Consider the following 23,713-nt stretch of genomic DNA (forward strand, 5'->3'; position numbering starts at 1 on the left):
TCGATTTTAATTGCATGCTTTCTAACCTCAAAATCGATGTTTTTTAAATTTGAAAAAAAAAATATAAGGATATAATAAATTCCAATTTCCGTTTAGCGTTTCCCTAGGTAATAGATTTACGTACATTTTTATCGTAATTTTGATAATAAATCTTATGTCATTCATCCTTACCACCCGATAGAAATGTACCGAATTTGACACGTATTTTTGGTATATAGAACTCCACGATACTTCTTAATTTTTTATTTTATTTTTCTCATTACTTTTGGATATATATTTACTGATTAATAAACTTTTCTAGCTATTTTTCGATAACAACTTTATCTAGAGACATCACCTTAATGGGTCATACAATGTCAGGATTATTCATATTACCTTAAAATAAGTAATTTATGATGTTTTAAGAAAACTCCACAATTTCCAATGACTGGCTCATGAAATAGTGTACTTTATTACGATTTATTGAATATTTTTGTATGCCAGGACTCTGAAATCATTTCGAATTACGAAATTCAAATTAAAGGTATGGTTTTATATGAAAATAATGTTCAAGGGACTTTTTTTTTTTGCGAAAATTTCGAATTATCCGTGTTCTTATTAACGAGGTTTTACTGTATATAGTTTGTCATTATCCGGACTGTGTATCTTCATTCTTAGTTGGTCCAGTTCATTCAGGTTGTATTGTAAATAAAAATTATATTTTTATTAATGCTAAACTCGGTATTCATATGGCAAAAGGGACCATCTGTCATTTTCGAGAATGTTCGGGAGAGTAAAAATAAGATTTCAATTTACTCTAGTAAACAAAATATATGAGTGATATACATAAAATTTTAGTATTGTTTTACCTGTTGGTAGGGCTTCCAATTAACCGGGGTAAAAATACTAACCGGTTAGCGGTTAATTTAGGATTAAGTAACCGGCTAACCGGTTATAACCGAAATATTTTTTGTACGTAGGTATGTTTATTTGTTAAATGAGTATGTTCATCTTATGAAAACAATTAGAAATATACATAGAATAAAAAAATATACAAAAGTAGGTAAATATATCAAATCACAAATACAATGAATTGTTAGTCATACTCACATAGGTACATATCGTCGCCTAAATGCGCGGAACTTGTAACTCCACTTTTGGCCTAAAATGAGTTAAGTATGCAGTCTTACAGTAAATTTAATTGTCCATCGATCTGTTTATTTATTGTAACTCCAAAAAAATATTTACTGTAGCAAAAGCACATTGTTCATTCCTTGTATCTCAGGCTCTGTTATTTGTCAGTTTTCATACCTTGTAACTCCAGTAAAGTCATACAAAAAAGTCCATGCATGTTGCCTTGTATCGAACTCGATCATTATTTCTGCTTTACATTAAATTTAATTGACCATGGCCCAAGAAAGTGGAAAGCAGTAAGTTTGGTTGTATATTTAATTATGCCAATGTATAATTTCAACCAATGTTTCTCAACCAGTGGTCCTCAGAAAGTTTCTGGTGGCCCGCAAATTTTTGGCCTGTGCACCTGTGCGCCTGTGCACCTGTGCGCCTGTGCACCTGTGCACCTACAAGTGTTTGAGCATTGTGTTTTTGTTCTTAAAATATATTAATAGTTTACGTGACAAAATCAACTGCGATCATACGCTATTATATTATAAATAATGTTTTCTTTATGAGTTAGCGGTGCATAAAACGTCTCTGAAATTTTCAGTAGTCCGCAAGTGTAAAAAAATTTGGAACACTGATTTTGACCTTAGGGATAAATAAACATTTTAAACATAGGTATGGGAGTTTGAGTCAGAAATTTGAAAACCTGAATTGAAAACTATTTCAGTGTAAGAAATATATAAATGCGATGTATGCACGGCATACAAAACAAATAATTTAGATAGACTTGTACACCTTGTTCAGCAAGAAAAGAGAAAATACGGCAGAAGTGAAAAGGAATCTGACAAAATTACTGAAAAATATGTGTTTACAATGGAGTTACAATGTGTTTTGTTATATCCAAAATCTAATGTTTGAAAAATATGTTCATGCTATTTTGCCACGGTGGCCGCGCGGCATAAGCGTTGGACTATAAAGCCGTGGGTCCCAGGTTCGAATCCTGGGTCTGGCAAGTACACATATTGTTTTTCAATTTGTGTGTGTCAGGGTATGGACCTAATAGGTTGAGCAAGTGGCTGACATCCATTTCTCGTAAAAAACAAAATCTGTCAATACAAACCTCCACTCTGTGGAGGTCCATATGATCCTATCAGGATCGGACATGGTCAAAAAAAAATAAAAAAATTATGTAACTGCGTTTAATGAAGCCAGGAAAAAACCTAAGCCATACATGTCACATTTATTTATACGAGTAGCATCATTTTTCAAAAAAATTAATGTTATATTTTACAAATCCATACGACCAGGAGGAAAACTAGAAGACACAGTCGTAACTAATATTCGAGCACTGCAATATAATGGATGGAATTAATGGAAATATTAATTTCAAACTGCGTTTTAGTGATGAATAAATTAAAGTACCTACTATTATGCAACCGAAATTCTTTGATAGCCTCCCTCAACTATATCAAGAAAGCTTAAATTGAAAGCAAGTATGGAGGCCGATTATCACAAATATAATATACTAATCTGCAATTTGAAAGCTAACTTAAATACACTTTAATTATGTAAATCTATTTTCGTTCATTTATGCAATGCTTATTTCCCCTATTTATACAATTTTATTTAATTTTCCAACATAATGTAAGCAAACTTGGTACTGTTTATTTTAATTCAAACATTGTAACTCCCAGCTCAAATCTCAAAAAAACAAAAGCAAACCATGTAACTTCTCACTAACCATGTATCTTCTTTATTAATAAATATTTGGTAAAAATGACCAGATTTACGCATTTATAACATTAAAATACTAATAGTGTTTTTTCAAAATTTTCCTAAACCTGTTCGTTTTATTTTAAAACAATTTTTTCTTCCCCTTGTAAAGTTGGTCAATATGGAGTTACAAGTTCCGCGCATTTAGGCGACGATATATGTATGTACTATATAAAAATAATAAAATGGCAAAGTCATAGTGGGTATATAGTGCATGTACATTATACTGTAAAAACAAACATCATAATAAATCAAGAAAATTAAAGTTAGTATAAATGACAAACAATAATATATTTTATTCGATATGTTCACTTATTTTTTTAAAAGAGATATTTTAAAAATACCAATGCATCTAGCATTTCATGGTTCATAGAACTTTGAATTTTCGTGCAAAATTTGTTTGTTCAAAAACTTGTTCACTAGCCGTTGAGATTGGCAAACACAAAACTTAATTTAAAATGTTCGATTGTAAGTATATAATAATAAAGTGCATTAACTATAAAATTATGATACCCTTCAAATTATTTTCAGCTCGGCCAACGGAGATTCCGGAGACAGATGTGTTTGTATGCGAGGCTCTGTATGATGAATCTTTTCGAACTTCCAGGAAGCTAAAAACTGGTCTTCGGAAATATGAACACTCCGAATCTGTCACAACAGATGAGGTAACAATCAACTTACTTAATTATTATTATCTTTTCCGAATTCTCGCGGAGTACCTGACAAATCTCACTTAACCTCAGGGCTCCGTGGAACCCGGTTGGGAATCACTGTTAGAGTGAACACTGACCATGACGGTACTAAGGGGCCTTTCATCCAATATTTTCGAATGCGATTTTACGCCAGATGGCATGCAGAACGTATAATTCCATTCATGGAGATTTTGTACATAAGCATCTCGCCGAACCCGAACACCTAATGCCCCTCTACCATAAGTTTAGCGAACCGATTGCTAAATTCGGCAGAGTCGATTTTTGACAGATTGCAACTGACAGCCCGCGTTTGTTGATAAATGTCATACCTAGGTACTTGTTTTCTTCCATATTTCATTATGATTCAGTGAATTATTTTGATTATTGTCTAATGGTATTATCTATTTTACAATTTATCCTATAATTGGTGCTTCATTTTATTCAATCATGAATGCTTTAGTAGATGAAGCTAATTCACAATGCCGCAAATTTCGTAAAAGCGGCGACGCTTTCGAATTTAAGAGTCTCATTAGTAAATACACATCAGACGCAGATTCATGAAAATCAAATAAATATAATATAATATTATTAACAACTCAATTCACATGCTGGAATCAATTTATGCATAATAATTATATGGTAGGTAGGTATACTATCACGATAACCATTTACTTTCATTTGTTTATATTGTAATGATTATATTTATTCAATAACGTTTATTCGGCATTCGGATTATCCGGCCATAATGTAGTATTAATCGAAAAATATAAGAAATAATGAGTATGTAAATGACATAGCGATTTTAACATCTTTCATTTTCAATATTGGCATTGTATTACTACTAGAGGTATCTCGCGGCAAAATGCAAAAATTACATCTTGTGTCGTTTTTGTCCATAGACATCAAAAAAGTGACCACAAAGAAAGATATTCTTCTGATTTTGGTAGAATGAATACTTGATCCAAATATGCGAGTATACCTGAACACTATGATTTGAGTAAAGCATAACGGAACGCGAAGCGATGTCTGTATACAGTTTCGCAAGCACTTCCATGAACACTCGACTTGTTAGTAAATGGTTGTAAACGGAAACAGTGAAAGTTTGGAGGGTAATAAACGATTCGGTTTGGCTTATTCCATGGATAGGGTATAAATCACAATTATTAGTGAATGAACAGTCAAGCATAGACTGTCATATGTCTCAATACCACTCACAGAGTTTCATCCATTATATGCCTATAATCAGGTCGGTGTAAGGCGAAAAATTCTTCGGTGACGCACAAGCAGCATGATTGTATTTTCAATTAGTCCCTATATTGGCTGGACAATTTAAAAAAATGACGAAGTGTTAAATCTTTTATTGTTTTATTAAATGTGGGTGTATTTTTGTGTTTAGATGTACAGTTTCCCGAAAGTACTGGGGCCACCGCCACTGGCATCGATGCAGGACGTGTCAGGGGTGAGTCAGCAGCCGGCGCACGTGATGAGAGCCAACCTCTCCGCTCATTCTGCCTCTTCCAATTCGCACATGGTGAGACTATTTTACTACCGAGATTTTTTTTTAACAGGTACATTCAATTTATTCTTAAATAATTCATTGTAATGGTGTAGAGCAGTACTTCTCAAACTGGGGGCGCAACCCCCCCGGGGGCCGTGGAGCTTCTGTCAGGGAGCCGTGAAATATTTCGAAAAAAACAAAAATCATAACGTGATCACTGGACGATACTGATACAAATCAGTCAAAATCTCGAGGTCGAATTTTTACACGATCACATTACTTTATCCGATATGGATAAGAATTGTAGAACTTACTGTCGAACAAGATCTTCTTTCTCTGTGAACTAACAAGCTCCTCCCATTTTCAACCGCACTTCCATTATAAACTAACAAGCTCCTCCTATTTAGTCGACGACAGTGCCTTCTGGCTTGTGCCTAAATCTTCTTGTTGGGCAGTAGTAATGAACTTCGCCTCTTTCTTCATGACAAAAAATCATATCTTTCTTCCCACTTAAGTGATGAAAAATGGTTGTGTTTTGCTTCATATTTGGCGGATTGGTAAATGAATTGAATCTTTCTCTTCAGAGAATTCTGAATATCAAACTTCAAGCTTTCTAAAAAAACTTTCTTCGCGGTCAAAAGGTATTAACCAAGGATGCACTGACATGTTTTTATGCTTGATTGAGAGTGTCTTACTACCAATGAAAATTAATATCACTCTCGACTTTGATTAAAAGTGTTATACTTGATCACATTGGCGAAATTTTTTTTTTTTGTGTTTTTACCGAGGCTTTGACTTGCTGTCATATGGCCTCTTCTCTTATAGAAGGGGATCCGCCAATCAGATCCTCACTCCTATTCTGTTAAAGAACTTTCCAATTTCATTCTTTTTTTACTTCATACTTCTGGCATTCTATTGTAAAATCCTAATTTGATTTTTATTATCCATTTTGTTGCAGAACCTCCCCCAGAATTTCTCCTAAATGTCTTTCTTTGAAGTGTTTGTATACCCAGTCCACTGCTTTTTTTATTGGTTTGCTTAATGATCTGCTGATAGTCTCCACCTTTTAGCAAGACATTCATTATTTCCCCCATCGCATTAACGTCTGTCTTCAGCTGTTATTGTTGAGCCTGAGGCTTCTTCCACCACTTCTTCTTTCTTTTTGTTTTCCTTTATTTTTGGAATTAGTTCGCTTTCATCTCTTCCCACAATTGCATAAGAACACCATTTGCTTAATCCTTAAAATATAAATCATATTACGTGGGCAGCTCAAGAAGAATCGGTTGATATTAGATCAGATAATTCCCTTGAAGTCGAATTTAATGAAAGAAGTCTTGCAGAATTTTGGATAAGGTGACTGCAAGAATATCCGTCAGTCGCAAAAGCAGCATTGTTAATCATAATTCCTTTTGCGACAACATACCTACTTATGCAAAACAGCATTTTCATCATTACTGGTAATAAAAAATAAACACAGGTCGTGTCTTTCAACGGAGACTGGAGCAAACCCTGCGAATTAGCATTTCAAACATTGTACCGGATATTGATTTATTACGTAAAAATATGCAATCACCCCCCTCTCATTAAATTGTTTTTGTAGAGTGTAGCTGTAATAAATTTGAAGTTAATTTTTTTTTAATTTTTGCTTTACAAGCAAGTAATTGAAATTTTCTATTATTTTTAATAAAAATGTACTTAATGTTAAATAAAGTACTGTTGGTCACTAAAGACTAAAAATTTTGGGGAGGGAGCCATGGATTTATTTTTTCTGATTTAGGGGGCCGTGGTATGAAGAAGTTAGAGAAGCACTGGTGTAGAGGAGTCGTTGACATTTTGAATTTTTTTTTTGATTGTTAGATTCTTTCAATAATGAATCAGAGTAGTCCAAAGGTGTTGATGTTAACCTTCTTCTTCCAGGTAAAGCCTTGTGCGGTTTTCTTATCATAATTCTAGCAATTTAACATTTGTCATACATGACAATGTATATGTGACGTATGCAACAAACAATGAATTCCTTCAGAGTTTGTATGAAAATTAGTAGACGGGTTTCCTTTTTTCAGCTTCGCTTTCATACATTTAGGATTCATCTCTATAGAATAAGGTTTTCTCCAACGTCTTTGGCCTTTAATTTGTATTATTCATCAACATTTGAATCAAAGTGATATCTTATGTATTAGTACAAAGAGAACTTAAACATTATGCCGATGAACAGACTCCTTCACGTTTTCAGGAATACCAAATGAACAATGACTCGTCGCTGATGCTGTACGCGGACAAGTCCGAAGACGTGGAGATGTTGCTGGAGAACTCTCTGGACGAGTGCTCCATGGCCTCACCAGCCACGCCTCTCTCACTATCGCTGGCCGGACACTTTACCGCAACGCCCGCCCCTTCCGCCACCGCAACCCCTCACGCTGTCTCCTCTCCCCATCCCACCTCTTCCAAGAAGAAGAAAGAGGATGGGGGGACAGGCGGGGGAAAGAAGAAGCTGGTCACTGGGTATATTTTGTATTCTGGCGATGTGCGTAAAGCTGTCTCTGCTAGCAACCCTGAGTGTACTTTTGGTGAGTACAACATAGACAGTATCAGTTGCCTAAATCCCTCGATAAGCACAGAATGTAATTTGAGGCATGCTTAAAATAAAATATTAAGTGATTTTCTGGTTTTCAATCGGTGAACTTTTCTCTCTGATATTTTTTTTTTTTTAAATTAACCCAATGTTTACGGGCTCTTTTAATTATTTTTTTAATTAACGTGTTAATTTGCATTTGAAAAGCAATTAGCAAAAACACAATTTTGTGCGGCCCGTAAGCATTGGATTAATAGTCTGTTCTTGTAAAAGGAAGTTAAAAATCACCAGGGTTACTTTGTACGTCCGAATTTAGTTTGGATTGTCCTGACTTGGCCACCCTATTTGATGGGTTTTGTTTGCATTCATACTTTCCTCTTAAGGCGAAGTCTTCACTGAGCCTTTTTTAAAGAGGCACCTAGCGGAAAAATACGAAGCTTGCAATTTGAGACATTTTTTTGATAATTTACAATTTCAACTGTATTAACCTTTCAGCTGCCCGGCCGATATACAGAGTTTATACTAACAGGGCCCAAGAATTATATATTTCAATAAAATAAAAAATTCTACATAAAAATATAAAAATATAGCACTCACATTGATATGATGTCATGAAAAGCTCCAAAAACAAATTAATCATACGAAATCTCGTAAATCTGTCATCACATTTGCACTAGAATTAGGGTTGCCACAAACCACTTCACTTAAAAAAAAATAGTTTCACGAATAAAATAACTTCACCAAACAGACAACGATAAATATTTACAATAAAGAAAGTTTATAAATATATTTACTACACTATATTTATACTATATTTACACATATAAACAAAAAAAAAACACTAAAAATTTTCTTCCGTATGGAAAATTTCAAAACAAGGCTCGAAACATAGAGCAATGTCACATTGTTTACATAAATATCTAGTTTCTTTACGTTTTTTATCAGTTTTGGAATTGAAACACACATAACATCGTCGAGTAGCATTGGTTTTTTTTATTGTCGACGGAATTTTGCCCAAAAAATGGCGTTCGGTAAGCCTAGCTGGCAATGGAGCCTTCCGTTTCAAATTCTGCCGTGGTTCAGTCTTATGATCTTCGATCAACTGTGTCAGGACATGTATTTGAAAATCTCCCAAGGGTTGCTTCTTGCCAGTTTTTTCTTGGTGGATGACGTGGGCATTCAGTAGACACAGATCAATAAGGTGAAAAAATACCTTTTTGTACCACTTGATCGTTTTTCTGGCACATGTGACGGAAGAAATGACCATGTCACCATGATCCACTGCACCCATGTTTTTGTTATACTCTACTATGCACTCGGGTTTCACAATCGGTTCTTTCGATTTGTAATCGACTTTTCCTGTCGGCTTAGTAACATTGGTATGCAGAGTGGTCAACATTGTCACATCTTTTTTATCTTTCCAAGAAAGAGCCATCATATCGTCCGTGTGAAACGATTCGGTTTCACCTTTTTTTAATTTGGTGGTGAAATTTGGCATCCCGAGTCTATTCCGTCTTAGCAAGCATTTGTCCCATTTTCATGCAAAAATTTAAACAGTGTTGGACTACTATACCAGTTATCGATATATAACGTGTGGCCCATGTTCAAATATGGCTTCAGTAAAGTGGCCACAACATTTCCTGATATGCCAATATAGTTTAGCTTGTCGATCTCCGTTTGTTTTCCCATATATATAATTATATCTAAAACAAATCCAGTATGGCAATCGGCCATTACAAATATTTTTATCCCAAATCGACTAGCCTTTGTTCGGATAAATTGTCGAAACGAAAGTCTACCTTTGAATAAAAGAAGACTTTCGTCAATACATATGTTTTGATGAGGGTACAATAGATGTTGAAAAGTGTTTTTCAATGAAGTTAGAACCTGTTGAATTTTAAATAAACGATCTCCTGAAACCTGTGCTTCGTTATCGCAAAAGTGGAGCATACGAAGCAACATTTCAAAACGATTTCTTGACATAGACTCCGAAAAATACGGTGAAAATAAGCATCGTTTTGTTGACCAGTGTTCTGTTATTTTATTTCGAGAATTCCGCGACATCAATAAACAAATTCCCAAAAAGGTATAAAAATCATCGGTGGTACAGTCTACCCATCGCTTCAAACGGTCACTCAGTACACGCATGTTTTTGGTGGCAAACACAAATTGTCTATTCGTTTCACGAACTATCATCTCCACAAATGATACACTAACAAATAATTTGAAATAATCCGATTCACGAGCATTAGAAGGCAAATCTGATTTGCCTCCCGAAATATTTGAATCGAATGAAAAGATACGAGGATCAAATGGGTCCGATTGCCATGAAAACGATGGTCTTTCGATACCATTTAAAATGTCTGCAGGAATATCGTCATCACAATCTTCAATATCATTTTCGTCCTCACTCGGTTCGTCTTCAGATTCGATTGTTTCCACGAGCACTTCAATCAAATCATCATCCGAATGCTGCATCAAATGCTCATCCATTTTGATTACAAATCGTCAAAAAACACGTGTAAAATAACTTAAAATCACAAAAACACTAAGAATACACTAATATTCAATGAAGTGTTGTATATTTATAACAAAACTAAATACATCGAAGCAATCACACAAAGTTCTACTAAAATATCACGTAAAAAACTTCGTTACAAATTAAAATAACACTAAAGTACACAATAAATGTCAGATTTTTTTGATAAAACGTGGTTATAGAACTTGTATATTGAAAACAAAATTAAAATAACTGAAAAATGATCATTCGCATGTGAAATAATACACATCAATGAAATATTCCGAGCGCGCGCGTTCAACACTAAAAATATGGGCAGAATGGCGGGCGATAGTTTGGGATTTCCCAATTTTGGCAGCCCTAATTTCGTAGAATTGAAATATGTCTAGTCTCTGTTTTACCCACGATTTGAATCAATTTTTGTTTTGAATTATTTCAATAGATGTCACTAGCAACACCAAAATTGAGAAAAAGTCGATTTGACATTTAAAAAGGCGCGAAAATATGAATGCGTGTTTCGTACGTCACGGGCGTGTATCGCGCGATCTACTATGACGCTCGTCGTACGTCACGGGCCGCTATAAGGTTAATGAATAAATATGTATCTGAAAACATTAAAAATAAAAATATTTTTTATTTTAAGTCAAAGACAAACTTACAATTGTAAAAAATGTAATAAAATGTGAATTTGTTCTATCGATCCGCACCCTATTATTACATGTATTTTATGGTCATATTTATTATTAAAATTTAGTTTATTAAGTTTTCTAAGCATCACCTAAGCGATTTTTGTCAAATTCATAGTTTTAATATTTTTTATATCTATTTTAAAAAACATCGATTTTTATAAAAAATATAAATGTGTATAACTTGAAATCCTTTTTATTTATATCAAATCAATTATTTTTATAAATATAAATAAAATATTTATATTAATATAAATAAAATATTTATATTAATATAAATAAAATATTTATATTAATATAAATAAAAAGGATATATAAAAAATATTAAAACTATGAATTAGTCAAAAATCTCTTAAGTGATGCTTAGAAAACTTTATAAACTAAATTTTAGTAATAAATATGACCATAAAATATATGTAATAATAGGGTGCGGTCCGATTCAACAAATTCACATTTTATTACATTTTTTAAAATTGTAAGTTTATCTTTGACTTAAAATAAAAAATATTTTTATTTTTAATGTTTTCAGATACATATTTATTCATTAATACAGTTGAAATTGTAAATTATCAAAAAAATGTCTCAAATTGCAAGCTTCGTATTTTTCCGCTAGGTGCCTCTTTAAAAAAGGCTCAATGAAGACTTCGCCTTAACTTTGATATTATACCATTATGTATTATTAATTATTCATCCCATTCCCTGAAAGTAATATGATAGTTGATATTTTTACGCCCAAATTCCGATGTATCCAAATTGGAGTCCAAATTATCGAAACCTGCACATTTGCAGTGGAACCAATCCTTGAAACTTACCAACAAAATAATACAAATCTTTATGGCTTATTAGTTGTTTAATGTTTTTAATATTGACCAAATCAAAAATGTTAATCGATAACCTTTTTTAATGCAGCTTTAATATGAATGGAAGATAACTAAGGCTAATGATTCAAATTGTTTCGCATTGCAGATTCATTTGTACAAGATTAACACTTGTGATCTGACATTTATTTTCCAGGGCCACACTGTGATTAAATGCATTGCATTAGTGTCATTAGCCTATAGCCCTATAAGAAGATTTTATAGGTATAACAAACTCATTATTTAAAAATATGAAGACATCACATATCGTGACGTTAACAGGGAGCCATTTTATTTTTTTTAAATACAAAGAATGTATTCAATGCTGCCAATAGAGATATTATTATTATTTTTGTCTAGTTACCAATTTAACCATAGGTACTAAAAATGTTTTGGAAATGGAACATGTTGAACCTACAAACAACAGTTGATATGTATTAGTCTTTTTTTGGCTCAATTATAATTTGAATGTTCGATTGTAGGTGAAATATCAAGACTTGTAGGCAATGAATGGAGGTCGCTGCCGTCATCCACAAAGCAGACTTGGGAAGAGAAAGCAGCCAAATGTAACGAGGAGCACACGGCACGGGTGGGGGCCGAGTTAGCGGCTAACGCTGGGATGTCCCCCGCCAAGCCAAAGGTAAAGCCCTTCCTTTACTGAATATGATTGATCTGCTTATCAGAATATTCTTGAACTCTATTCGTGAATAATGATTTGTGAATTTATTTTATCAATGATTTGTAGAAGGATCCATAAACTAGGTATCTTATAATGTCATTTGACATTAATTAGCTAGAAATTGATAAAAATCATATGTATTATGGAAAAAGTAAAAAAGAACATCTAGCTAATGTGATTTGATTTTAGGAAAATTTATGTAAAGTACATATAATTTACAGAATTAATTCAGAACTGATACCATCTTTTATTCTGCAATACCTGTTATTTGAATTTATTATGCCAGATAAGTTGTTTTTTTCTTCATCAGTTACTAATACATTATTATTTGCTATGTTATTAGCTACACATACATACACAAGATAAATAAATATACATATTATGAAATTGCATCTGAAGAAGGTCCTATTCGACAGTCTGTTTTTCAACCACAAACCACCTAACTGATTAAAAATTAATTTTAATATTGAACTTTTCATTATAAATAGTTAATTTCGTTTCTGTTTACAATCTAGTAGTTGATAATCCCATTGGAATCACCATGCAACCCCATTGCGGTTGCGACCCATAGTTTTATTTATTTTTATTTTATAGTTTTGTTTATTCCCTGAACCGGTTTAGTTATTAAAAAATTAATCGACGATATTCCATTAATACTTATCTGTCATAGCTAATTGAATAATTAATTACATGGAGACATTTAGATGTTAATAAGTAAAAATTAGTCATAAAAATAGAGAAAAAAACTGCTTAAGTAAATAATATATACCTAATGAAATTTTATTTATTTTAATTGTAGCCTGAAAAACCGGACAAAACCCTGCATCCGGACTTTGTGTTTGAATGCCTGTGGGACAGTTGCGACTATCAGTTTGAAGACTTTGGAGATTGCACAGAACATTGCATAGGTGAAGGCACGGGTTAGTAATTAAGCATTAACAAAATCCATTATCCCATCCAAACGAAATCCCAGCTCGAACTTGTCCGTTTTCTACCCTGTGTATTCCGTCACTAATGGCATGATTATGGAAATATATGACCTGTCTCATTGACTGGGGGAATCAACCAAAGCTCACTTGAATGAATATTTACTATATTATGTATTGTTGTTGTGGTACTTTTTGTTTTATATCAAAAAGCAATATTAAAATCTAAACAATGGAACTTGGCAATATAATTTAGAAATTATATATATATTAACTGATTTTGTTCTGAAATAATTCATATATGAATGTAACAAGTGCAGTATAACCTTGTTTGGAATGAATTATTATGTAGGCATTTCGAAATTATGGTATTTGTCTATGTACTATTTTTGGTAAGTAACTAGATGTTTGATTAATACTTGGGTAATGTAAAAGTCAAGACGCAATTTTGAATTTGCATATCTAGGCTCGAAATCTATATCTAGAAAATGTCAAGCATTTTCACCTGTAATTCGGTGGTGTCGAAAATCTTAATTTGTAGTTACATTGATTAAATGTATTAATATTTGAGTTACATTATTCAGGTCACATCCAACAATATTATACGAGTGCAAATCGAGGAGGCGTGTGCGTGTATCAGTGTATCTGGAGAGGATGCTCTCGACTGAAGAGACCTGCCACAGCAGGCGCTCCCTTCCCAAACATGGCCCGACTCACCCGACACGTCAGAGACCTGCACATCAACAAGAGTAACGGAAAAAACGTTCCCCATCCAGAGCGCAGCAAGTAAGTTTTCTTGCTTTACTTTCTTTCATACCTTTCATTCAAATGGTCTTACAGTATTGCTGCCTGCCGGGTGAGGCATGGCTTCTGTGAAAATTGGGCAACAATAAAAGATTGTAGAGTGACTTTTGGAAGGCATTCTCAAGATTTACCCTAGTCAAGGGATCTCAGTGATTGTAAGCCGGTTATACTAGAGTTTAGCAAAAGTATTTATTCTCAGAACTCCAAAACCAAACACAAATCATTATGTAGTAGGGTTTACTGACTGTGTACTGTTAGTTAATACACGAGTTTAATATGAAAAGTTTATTATTGATGGTTTAATATTACCACTATGCATATTCGTAAATGCACTGATCAACTCAGCGGATATCCAGAGTCTAGCATACAATCAATCTGCAGTTCATTTGCATAATAGTCTGTGTCATATTATAATGGCAATGCAGCACGGTAGAATGACTGTCTCTAGATCGAACCCCACGTCTGACAAAAATCACATGTATTTTCGTTTTAATTTATTTTGATTCTGTCTTGTAGGAATTTTGTTCCTTCTAAAAACAAAGCGAGACCTTCAGTAGTTCAACACAGGCCACAACCTCAGGCGACCCCTGGACAAACTGGTGAGTGTATTCACTGTAAATTGTGAAACGATCATTAGATCACGAGACTAAGATTTTGACTGCCTGCAATGATTGACGTGGGTGGGTATTGATAATGTCTGTTCGTGTGTTGTAGTGTCTCTGTCACAGTTGTCACCGCATTCGCGAGGAAGTCCGTCGCCAGCTCCCGGGGTTGGTATCGCCCCCCGAGTGGTTCCCGAACCGCTCTTTGTTTCCATTCCGCCCAAACCGCATCGCGTTCAACATTCAGAAGCATACATAAGGTAAGGTTTTGTTTAATTTTGACATAACCTTTGATAATTTTGAATATTATTAGTTGATGACGAGTAGTATTTTTAGATAAGTACATGTGCTAATGGGTTGGACGAATGGCTAACACCTATTCCTCATTTTCAATCTATCTAGACCACTTTATAATGCCTAACCTTAAGAAGCGAGATAAAAAAATAGTCCAATCTTTAGATATTGACACCATGTTGCATGAGTCATTTAAAAACCTTTTTTACACTTCTTTTCCTCGAGATTCCTGCCTCTTTTAGAGCTTTATATACCTATGTTTGATTTCAAGAAGAAACGATAATTACATAATTTTTACTCAATCATAATTCTTCTCCACTGTCTCCTGTCCCGTCACCAATCTTCTCCAGTTTCTTAACTTTCCCATCTTGCTCCAATCTTATTCTGCACCGTTGATCTATTTCTTTCGCGGTCTGCCTCTAGGTCACTTCCAATGGGTTACCCAACTTACTCAAAATATCATTTGACAAACAGCAATATGTCGTAACTCACCAATTTGGATAAATTTGCATTTTTGTCGATTCGAGCGACAAGTTTTAATATACGTAATATATGTAAAATATCAGGAAGTTTTAATGAATAATTTTCTTTTAAATTAGAAAAATCAAATTGTCGTATTATTCCATATAAGACCAAAACAAAAATCATTGCAATAATATGTCATATGCCTTCCAAGCGAGATATAGATCATTTGTATTAGATTTTTACTTGGTCTGCGTCGTATGCTTCAAAAATGTACAGGAAAGAACTGTTTACAGGTTCATTGCATTATAATACAGTCCAACTTGGTTATTACGAGGAAGATGGGACCGACTGAATTTGCTCATTATAAGCATATCCGATAAGTAGCTCGTTATAAAAGGGAATAAATGTATGGGGAAAATCATAAACTAAAATGTCAACGAATGTTTCCTCATTACATCCGAGATCTCGCTATTTCCGTGATCGTAATAACCGAGTTCGACTGTATGTATACTGTTTTTGTGTCTCCTGTAAAATTTGTGAATTACAGATTACAACATATTATTGTAGTTTGTCAAACGATATGATATTTTACAATTCATTATAACTGATAAATAAATTAAATTGAGTTTGCCTTTATTTTTTTTATTTCTATTATACCATAAATTCTTCAACTTTCTCCTTACTGTATGAACGATACGTAAGCAAAGGACAAATAATTTATCCGTATAATGTTAATCATGGTGATATTAATCAGAAGTGATCAATAGTTGTTATATTATTTGTAGAATAGCTGATAAAATTTATTAAGCGTAATTGATTATGACTGTCTTTGAATATTATTTGCAGGTACATCGAAGGACTGCATTCAGAACAGAAATACATCACTCCGTGGGAGAAAACGTTGGCACCGATACCGGCCAACGCAGAGAATATGAGCGTGAATGCGGGGGCGGGTCGGATGCCCACTCACTGGTTCAGCGAAGAGCTCGTCAACAACATTAGTGCACAGAATAACCCCGTCGACAACGTCTCGCCAACGCACAATCCTAAAGTTATCAAAGCTCTGTGGAATCTTAGAGACCTCATGCTCAAAGATGCCTTTGCCATAACTAAGAATTTGTCAATAAAGACAAGTGAGAAGTGCTAAAAGTATTGATTTACTTTGTCTATAAGATTTCTGACTATTGAATAAACAGTTTCATGATTAATTATGATAATTGTTATAATGTGTTCTATGGCAATGATTTCACCGTAACAGTTCTTGGGTGAAAAGTATAATGTTACATGATTGGTGGTTTTTTTAAAGTAGATTTTTGAAATAGTTTTTTTTTAATTTGTATTCAGAAAATATAACTCCACGATAATATATTTTGATAACTTTTTATATAATGACCGTTTAAGCTTATCACCCAATTGAACTCTTTTTATATTTAGTTTTACTTATTGTTTTATAAATTTGATATGTATTTTTAAATGGACAAAAAATATTTTAGTGTTTTTTAGAGAAATAAAATGATTTTCCTCAGAAATATAACGGATTGTTTTATTATCCTTAATACCGTTAATCAGTTGCAGATTCATACTTTACGCAAATCGGGTAGTAAGTAGGTACTTTATTAATATAAAATAAACACTTGTGTACATGGACAAAATTAGTTTTATTTATAGAAATAAAAAATATTTTTTTTTAATAAATAGTTTAGGGAAGTATGTATGTATAAAAAAATATTTATGATCATGACATATATTTTCTACTGTCAATAGGTAACTATTTTGACATTAAGAAAATTTCATAGTACCTCACCTAATTGGAATTTCTGATAATAAATCAAAAAATAAACCAAAGAAAAAAAATTTAAAATGCAAACATTTTTCCAAAACATAAATGATTGCCCAGATCAATCATGGTGTAATTCTATATAAAAAGCATCTTTTAATTTTGTTATTTTTCATGTTAAAAATAAGGCATACAGGTACAGTAAAAACGAAACAATAATGCAGTCGGTCGATAGTGTGCGTGAGTATGGGGAGCCGTAATAAATGCCTGGCAGCCGATGACCACGTATACGTACATATACAATCAACGAACCGCATCATTGTTTCGTTTTTACTGTACCTAATTATTTTTTCATATAATTAATTGTATAAAATTATTATATTAATTTATGTTTAAAATAATTCTGAATTATTGATATTGATTCATTTCTTTGGTAATAAATATGTGTATATATATATTATATAAAATAGTGTGCATCTTCCTGGCTTTATAGCTTTCAATAGATTGGATACATAAAAGGCTTAGCTTATAATTTGTAATAGTTTAATAAATATATGAAATGTTTTGTGTAGACAACTTTTTGTATATGTCCGTGATATGTATAAAAATAAATAAATTTTAATGGAACGTGTTACGTTTGAAAGATGGATTTTGCAACTATAATTTTTTTATTAATTTATAAATAATCACTGGTTGAGCAGTCCTCTCAGAACATTAGTGATTGTGAGCAAGTGGACATTCTGCCAATCCAAGTTGATGTTGAGCGATTCCAACGCTTGCTGAATTGTAATACTTGCGTCCTTCAGTATAGCCGCATTTGCTTTAGTCCAGGTGATAAACTGAAATATTAAAACAATATTGAATACGTCTCCCTAATAATGTGTGAAGCTATAAAAGATGAACCTCCGTTTTTACTCCCCAGCGGAGCGGAGCATGTGGGCAGACTTTACGAGGAATTGTTGTTAGGCATTTGCTCATTCCATTAGTTCCATGCATTGTATCAAACAGACATTGAAAAACAACAAGTATTGTTTGCCAGCTTTGGGATTGAACTCGCAACCCACTGTTTCAGAGGCAAGTACTCAACCAACTACACCACCGCTATCTACGATGGTGGGTCAATAAGTCCTTAGAAAAGCCGACAGGTGGCGCGACTAGTACTGTAAGCGGTTTGTTTTCATGCAGCGGCACTACCGATTCAGTATGCTGCGAAGTTTCAATCAGATCGGTCGGGTTGTTGTTTTTTATTTTCGTACATTTAAAAAAAAATTTTGCTTGTTTACAAAAATGGAGAAAATTGAGTTTAGAGCTGTTATTAAACATTTTAATATAAAAGGGTTAACAGCAAAGGAAATAAAAAATGAGTTGGATTTAGTTCACGGCATATCTGCTCCTTCACTTGCAACTATTTATAACTGGTTAAATGAATTTAAACGTGGTCGTACATCAACAAAGGATGAACCACGCTCAGGACGTCCTGTAGAGGTGACTACACCAGAAATGATCAATAAAATCCACGATATGGTGTTAAGTGACCGAAGATTAAAGTTGAGTGAGATAATTGAGGTTACAGGGATCTCAAAAGGTAGCGTCATTTCTATTTTACATGACAAATTGGGCATGAAAAAAGTTTCTGGAAGATGGGTGCCGCGTTTGCTCACAGTCGACAATAAACGCAATAGGGTGGTGGCCTCTAAAGCCCTGTTGTCGCTCATGCAACGCAATCCGGATGAATTTTTTCGTCGCTTTGTGACTGTAGATGAAACATGGATATACCACTATACTCCCGAGACGAAAGAACAGTCAAAGCAGTGGATTGCGAAAGGCGAACCATGTCCAAAGAAGGCGAAAACCGTAAAATCAGCTGGTTAGGTTATGGCTACTGTATTTTGGGATGCACGTGGAATTATTTTCGTTGACTATTTGGAAAAAGGAAAAACAATAACAGGGGATTATTATGCATCTTTATTGGACCAGCTAAAAAACGAAATTGAAGAAAAACGGCCTCATTTAAACAGGAAAAAAATCCTCTTTCATCAGGACAATGCCCGTGTTCACACATGTTTACGATCAATGGCTAAAATTGTAGAATTGAAGTTCGAATTGATCGACCACCCACCGTATTCGCCAGATTTAGCCCCCAGTGACTTTTTCCTTTTCCCAAACTTAAAAAAATGGCTAAGTGGACAACGTTTTTTTTCAAATGAAGAAGTCATCGATCGGACAAATGCTTATTTTGAGGACCTTCCGAAAACTTATTTTTCTGACGGTTTAAAAAAAATTGAGAAACGTCTAACCAAGTGTATTGAGCTCCAAGGAGATTATGTTGAGAAATAAAAAAAAAATACAAAAATAAAAACTGTTTTAATGCTTTTTTCTAAGGAATTATTGACCCACCCTCGTAGTTTATCACTTAATAATATATTTAAACTATAATAACATTTTTTGACTTCTCTTCATGTATGTCTCATGAACAAAATTAGAACTTAATGTTTTTTTACTCTTCTATTTTCATTATTATTCGAAATAAGATTTGATGTCACATGATCAAAAAAAAGGGAAAACCTATATTTTGATTATAGATGAACCAAGTATTTTTATACTGTTATAGCCATACCACATTAAAAATAAGGTTTGATTGGGTAACATGAAAGACCGGGAGGCAGGCTTAAGAGATAAGATGATACATATAACAGAAATTATGTAAACACTGTCTGATAGCAGTGGCGAAGGCTGCATACTAGGCGATAATTTAAAGCCTACCTTCTAAGAAAAATAGACTGAAGACATTCCCCGACCATGTCCGATCCTAATAAGATCATATGGGCCTCTACAGCACAGAGTGGAGGTTTGTAGATGTTAATTTTTGTTTTTACAAGAAATGGATGTCAGCCACTTGCACAAACTATTATGTAGGTCCATAATCTGACTCGTACACAAATTGACAAAACAATATGTGTATTTGCCAGACCCAGGATTCGAACCTGGGATCCACGACGCTATAGGCCAACGCTTAGTCGTGCAGCCATCATGTGTGTACAAAGACATTACAAAGTTAAAAAATAAACAGACCCATCGGTATTGTAGTATTGAATTTACAATTTGTATCAAAGGTAAAAAAATATGCGACAGAGCCATCTGTCATCAACTATTGTATTTATGTGAATTATGTTTGGAATTCAGATTTATTTTGTATGACCGACAGGTCACGTGACCTCAGCCCCGTCTACCGAAATGTATGCAATACGGTAGGCTCGAAAGGCGAAACCTAAAACCTCTGTATAATATAATTGTCTATGACTGCGGCTTTGTCCAAAATCATAAAAAAAAAATCTATGGCATTCACATAGGTACTTAAATATAGATTGTTTTTAAAAATGTAATCATGATTTTATCTAATGTTGTTGTCGTTAGTGTGTTAGTAGTAATATCGTATTATCTTCTTATTTCCCATAAGTATACCTGACAAGTGTGCTCTTTTTGTCTGATCTCGACAGCCTACTTCTTTCCAAATTCACCCCTTCGCCCACTGTCTGATAGTGATCCTAGACACTATACGGACTGGTCCCACCTATTTCTTGCTCACATGCAGAAATCATATCTGTGCACTATAAATGCGGATATAGTCAAACTATTTATTACATGTACCCATAGTGGCTGAGTTTGTAAAATGGCTGCCTGTCAAGCAGTGAACTGCGGGTTCAACTCCAAAACTATTTTTTTCAATGTGTGTGATCCAGTTTCAATCCATTGGATCCAGATCCAATGTCATTCTTTGTAAAATAATTGTTTACTTTTATTAGTTGGTAATTAGTTCTTAAAAATGAATTATATAAGGCAATCATACCTCGTCTGCCTCATGTTGTGTAATAATTTGATTTGCAATAGTCTTGGCGTAAGCTCCCATCGTATTTGGTGTGTCGCTGAAACTAAAACAAAATTTTATAATTAACAAATAAACAAATTAGAAAAAAATTCACATAATATATATTAATTTGATCAGTGAGGTATTTTATATTATATAAAGCAGTGCTCCGCAACCTTTTCTCACCCATGGCACACCAAAGGTCTTCTCAGAATTCAACGGCATACCACACGTAAAACAATTTATACACCAAAACATGGACCCCACATCCTGAAGGAGGACCCCAAGCCAACAAATTTGTAATTTGTGTTTATCTCACTTATCTGGTTGACCTGGTGGGGGCCATGCACCAAAATTACCTGCATTAATTTATGTATTTTTTATTTGATAAATAATTAATTGACTTGTCGGAAATCCGAGGATATTCTTTATCAACCGAAATCCAGAAAATAGCCAATGGAACATTAGCGAAATTCAGTTTTAGTGTCGCGTGGTTTCACAATTCAACAAATTCCTCTCAAATTTATAGGGAAAGTGCTTCTTTCGAATTTTCGGCATTGATTGCAAAGGGGTTTCGAATCCAGTCATATTGATTGCATAAAAGTAATGGTGAAATTTATTTTGCAGCAAAGTTAAATATTTTTGAGACGGATCCAAAATTAATTGTTTGTTTTCAATGGTGGTCTGGTGGGTCCCTCGGTACATTTGTAGAGATCCTTGTCTTAACTCCTTCTACTTTATCAGAACACGTCAATATATTTTCATTCTGACCTTGCGCATTGTTTTAAGTTAATACAGGTGCTCAAATATATTACCAGCCATGTACGAAAATTTGGCTATTAAGTAAGTATTGTATGATAATCAAAATTATTTGTATTTTTTTTGGGAGCAATGCGCCACGGCACACCTAGCATCGTCTTGCGGCACACTGGTTGCGGAGTATTGATATAAGGCTTAACCGGGTGGCTGCCAATAGCGTCTTAAGCCGCGCACTTTTCCGTGAACGGAACGCCGCTCATACAAAAATTTCGTCTTTGGACGTACCGCTTAAAACGGGATTTTACTAATATAAATCAATTATTTTAAACATTCAAATATGGTGAACACACAACGACATCTATTGGTAATATCATCACATACTCAGAATTGAAACAGAATTCGTTTTTACCACTTGAAACGTAAATTGAAAAGACACACTAACAGACTTATGCAATACATTATCACAGTTTATACTACAGGCTTCCCCGAATTCTTGGTCTTCAGTTTTAATTTGTGTTCCATGTTTGGAGGTTCGAATTATTTACATTTAATTTAGTTTGTGTATTTCTGACACATTTTGTGACAACCCTGATGTGTCATAAACATTTTAATTTAGTTATTATGGATAAGTGACGGCACAATCGGCGCACTCTTCATTTGGTAAGTTTTTATAAATAAACTTTAATACTTTTTCAAAAACGATATATTTAGAAGATTTTATTTTTGCAATAAAATTCGCGGAGTGCAAGGTAACACCATACATACACCTACCGGCAGTTAAAAGGGAATATTTCCCTGCGTACATGTGTAGGGCTTTATTTTGGCTAAACATAATCGTTGACATTCGACACACGCATGGTATTATTACTATGGCAGTAGCCAGCAGGTCATGAATTTTTTCCCTGTACAAAGATACATGTTGAACATTAACGAAGATCTTATTTAAATCAGTGTAATACTGATGACTTTTGTAACCTGCCTTGGCTTAGTATTTGATCATCATTTCAGATGTCTCTGTGTGCTCAATATTTTAGATCATCTAACTAACATACCTACTTGATCATGGCTAGTAAAAACTGAGTTTACACGCTAACTATGGCCGGCCAATATTGTCATAGCCTAGAAACAGTTAATAATCCAAGAAATTTGTTGTAATAAAATATTAATTTATCCGATTTGCCCAAGTGACACCATAATTCGAGTGCTTAAAGTCAGACAACGTTATCTACAAAAAAGTGTTTTTTTTTTTTTTTTGATATAATGTTATTTTGATAGTCAAACAACGTTATGTCAATTTTTTTCTTATTTCTTATTAAATCGTCAGTAAAGTTTAACGCTAACTACATAAGTAACCCTTGTTTTCATATTTTTTTAAAACTATCCCTATAAATTTTAACATCATCATAAGCAAGATAAGTACAATACACAATCTAATATATAAAAATTAATATTTGTGTGTTTGTGTATTTGTGTGTTTGTTTGTTCGTATTTAATGCGCAGCCATACCGTTCATCCGATTGCGATAAAACTTTTTAAACTTATTGCTTGCACTTGCGGGAAGAGTATAGGCTATACTAATATATAAAAATAAATGTCTGTCTGTCTGTCTGTGTGTCTGTCCCGTATGCGTTCCTATACCATTCATCCGAATGCAATGAAATTTTGGTAAGTGGTTGTATGCACACCCATGAAGGTTTCTGAATTAGAAAAATCCTCATCTTCTTCTTCATTCTATTTTTTTTTATTCGTATGGTTCCTATACCATTCATCCGATTGCAATGAAATTTTGGTAAGTGGTTGTATGCACATCCATAAAGGTTTTTGAATTAGAAAAATTATCATCTTCTT

The 23,713-nt window shown here is 33.7% G+C and overlaps 2 protein-coding genes across 10 annotated transcripts in view; one reads left to right on the forward strand and one right to left on the reverse strand.

The window, feature by feature from the left end:
• polybromo (protein) overlaps positions 1-16,998 on the forward strand; it is a 53,421-nt gene extending 36,423 nt beyond the window's left edge. For 2 of the 8 annotated variants that reach the window (XM_085953797.1, XM_085953799.1), the window contains exons 20-28: positions 3,406-3,539; positions 4,963-5,097; positions 7,295-7,628; positions 12,177-12,334; positions 13,173-13,293; positions 13,884-14,085; positions 14,620-14,702; positions 14,818-14,965; positions 16,311-16,998. In XM_085953797.1, coding sequence (XP_085809923.1) covers positions 3,406-3,539; positions 4,963-5,097; positions 7,295-7,628; positions 12,177-12,334; positions 13,173-13,293; positions 13,884-14,085; positions 14,620-14,702; positions 14,818-14,965; positions 16,311-16,611 — 1,616 coding nt within the window. In that variant the 3' untranslated portion in view covers positions 16,612-16,998. The remainder of the gene's footprint in view (positions 1-3,405; positions 3,540-4,962; positions 5,098-7,294; positions 7,629-12,176; positions 12,335-13,172; positions 13,294-13,883; positions 14,086-14,619; positions 14,703-14,817; positions 14,966-16,310) is intronic. The other 6 variants (XM_085953798.1, XM_085953800.1, XM_085953801.1 and 3 more) reach the window with 3 other exon arrangements.
• Positions 16,999-17,796: 798 nt separating this feature from the next.
• LOC147067255 (aminopeptidase N-like) overlaps positions 17,797-23,713 on the reverse strand; it is a 49,116-nt gene continuing 43,199 nt past the window's right edge. For both annotated transcript variants that reach the window (XM_085953806.1, XM_085953807.1), the window contains exons 16-17: positions 21,089-21,170; positions 17,797-18,080 (exon numbers count right to left, since the gene is read on the reverse strand). In XM_085953806.1, coding sequence (XP_085809932.1) covers positions 17,928-18,080; positions 21,089-21,170 — 235 coding nt within the window. In that variant the 3' untranslated portion in view covers positions 17,797-17,927. The remainder of the gene's footprint in view (positions 18,081-21,088; positions 21,171-23,713) is intronic.

Source organism: Rhyacophila brunnea, unplaced genomic scaffold (genome assembly GCF_057557595.1).
Source record: "Rhyacophila brunnea isolate RB1 unplaced genomic scaffold, BYU_Rbru_1.0 scaffold_4, whole genome shotgun sequence".
In the NCBI taxonomy this organism is placed as follows: domain Eukaryota; kingdom Metazoa; phylum Arthropoda; class Insecta; order Trichoptera; family Rhyacophilidae; genus Rhyacophila; species Rhyacophila brunnea.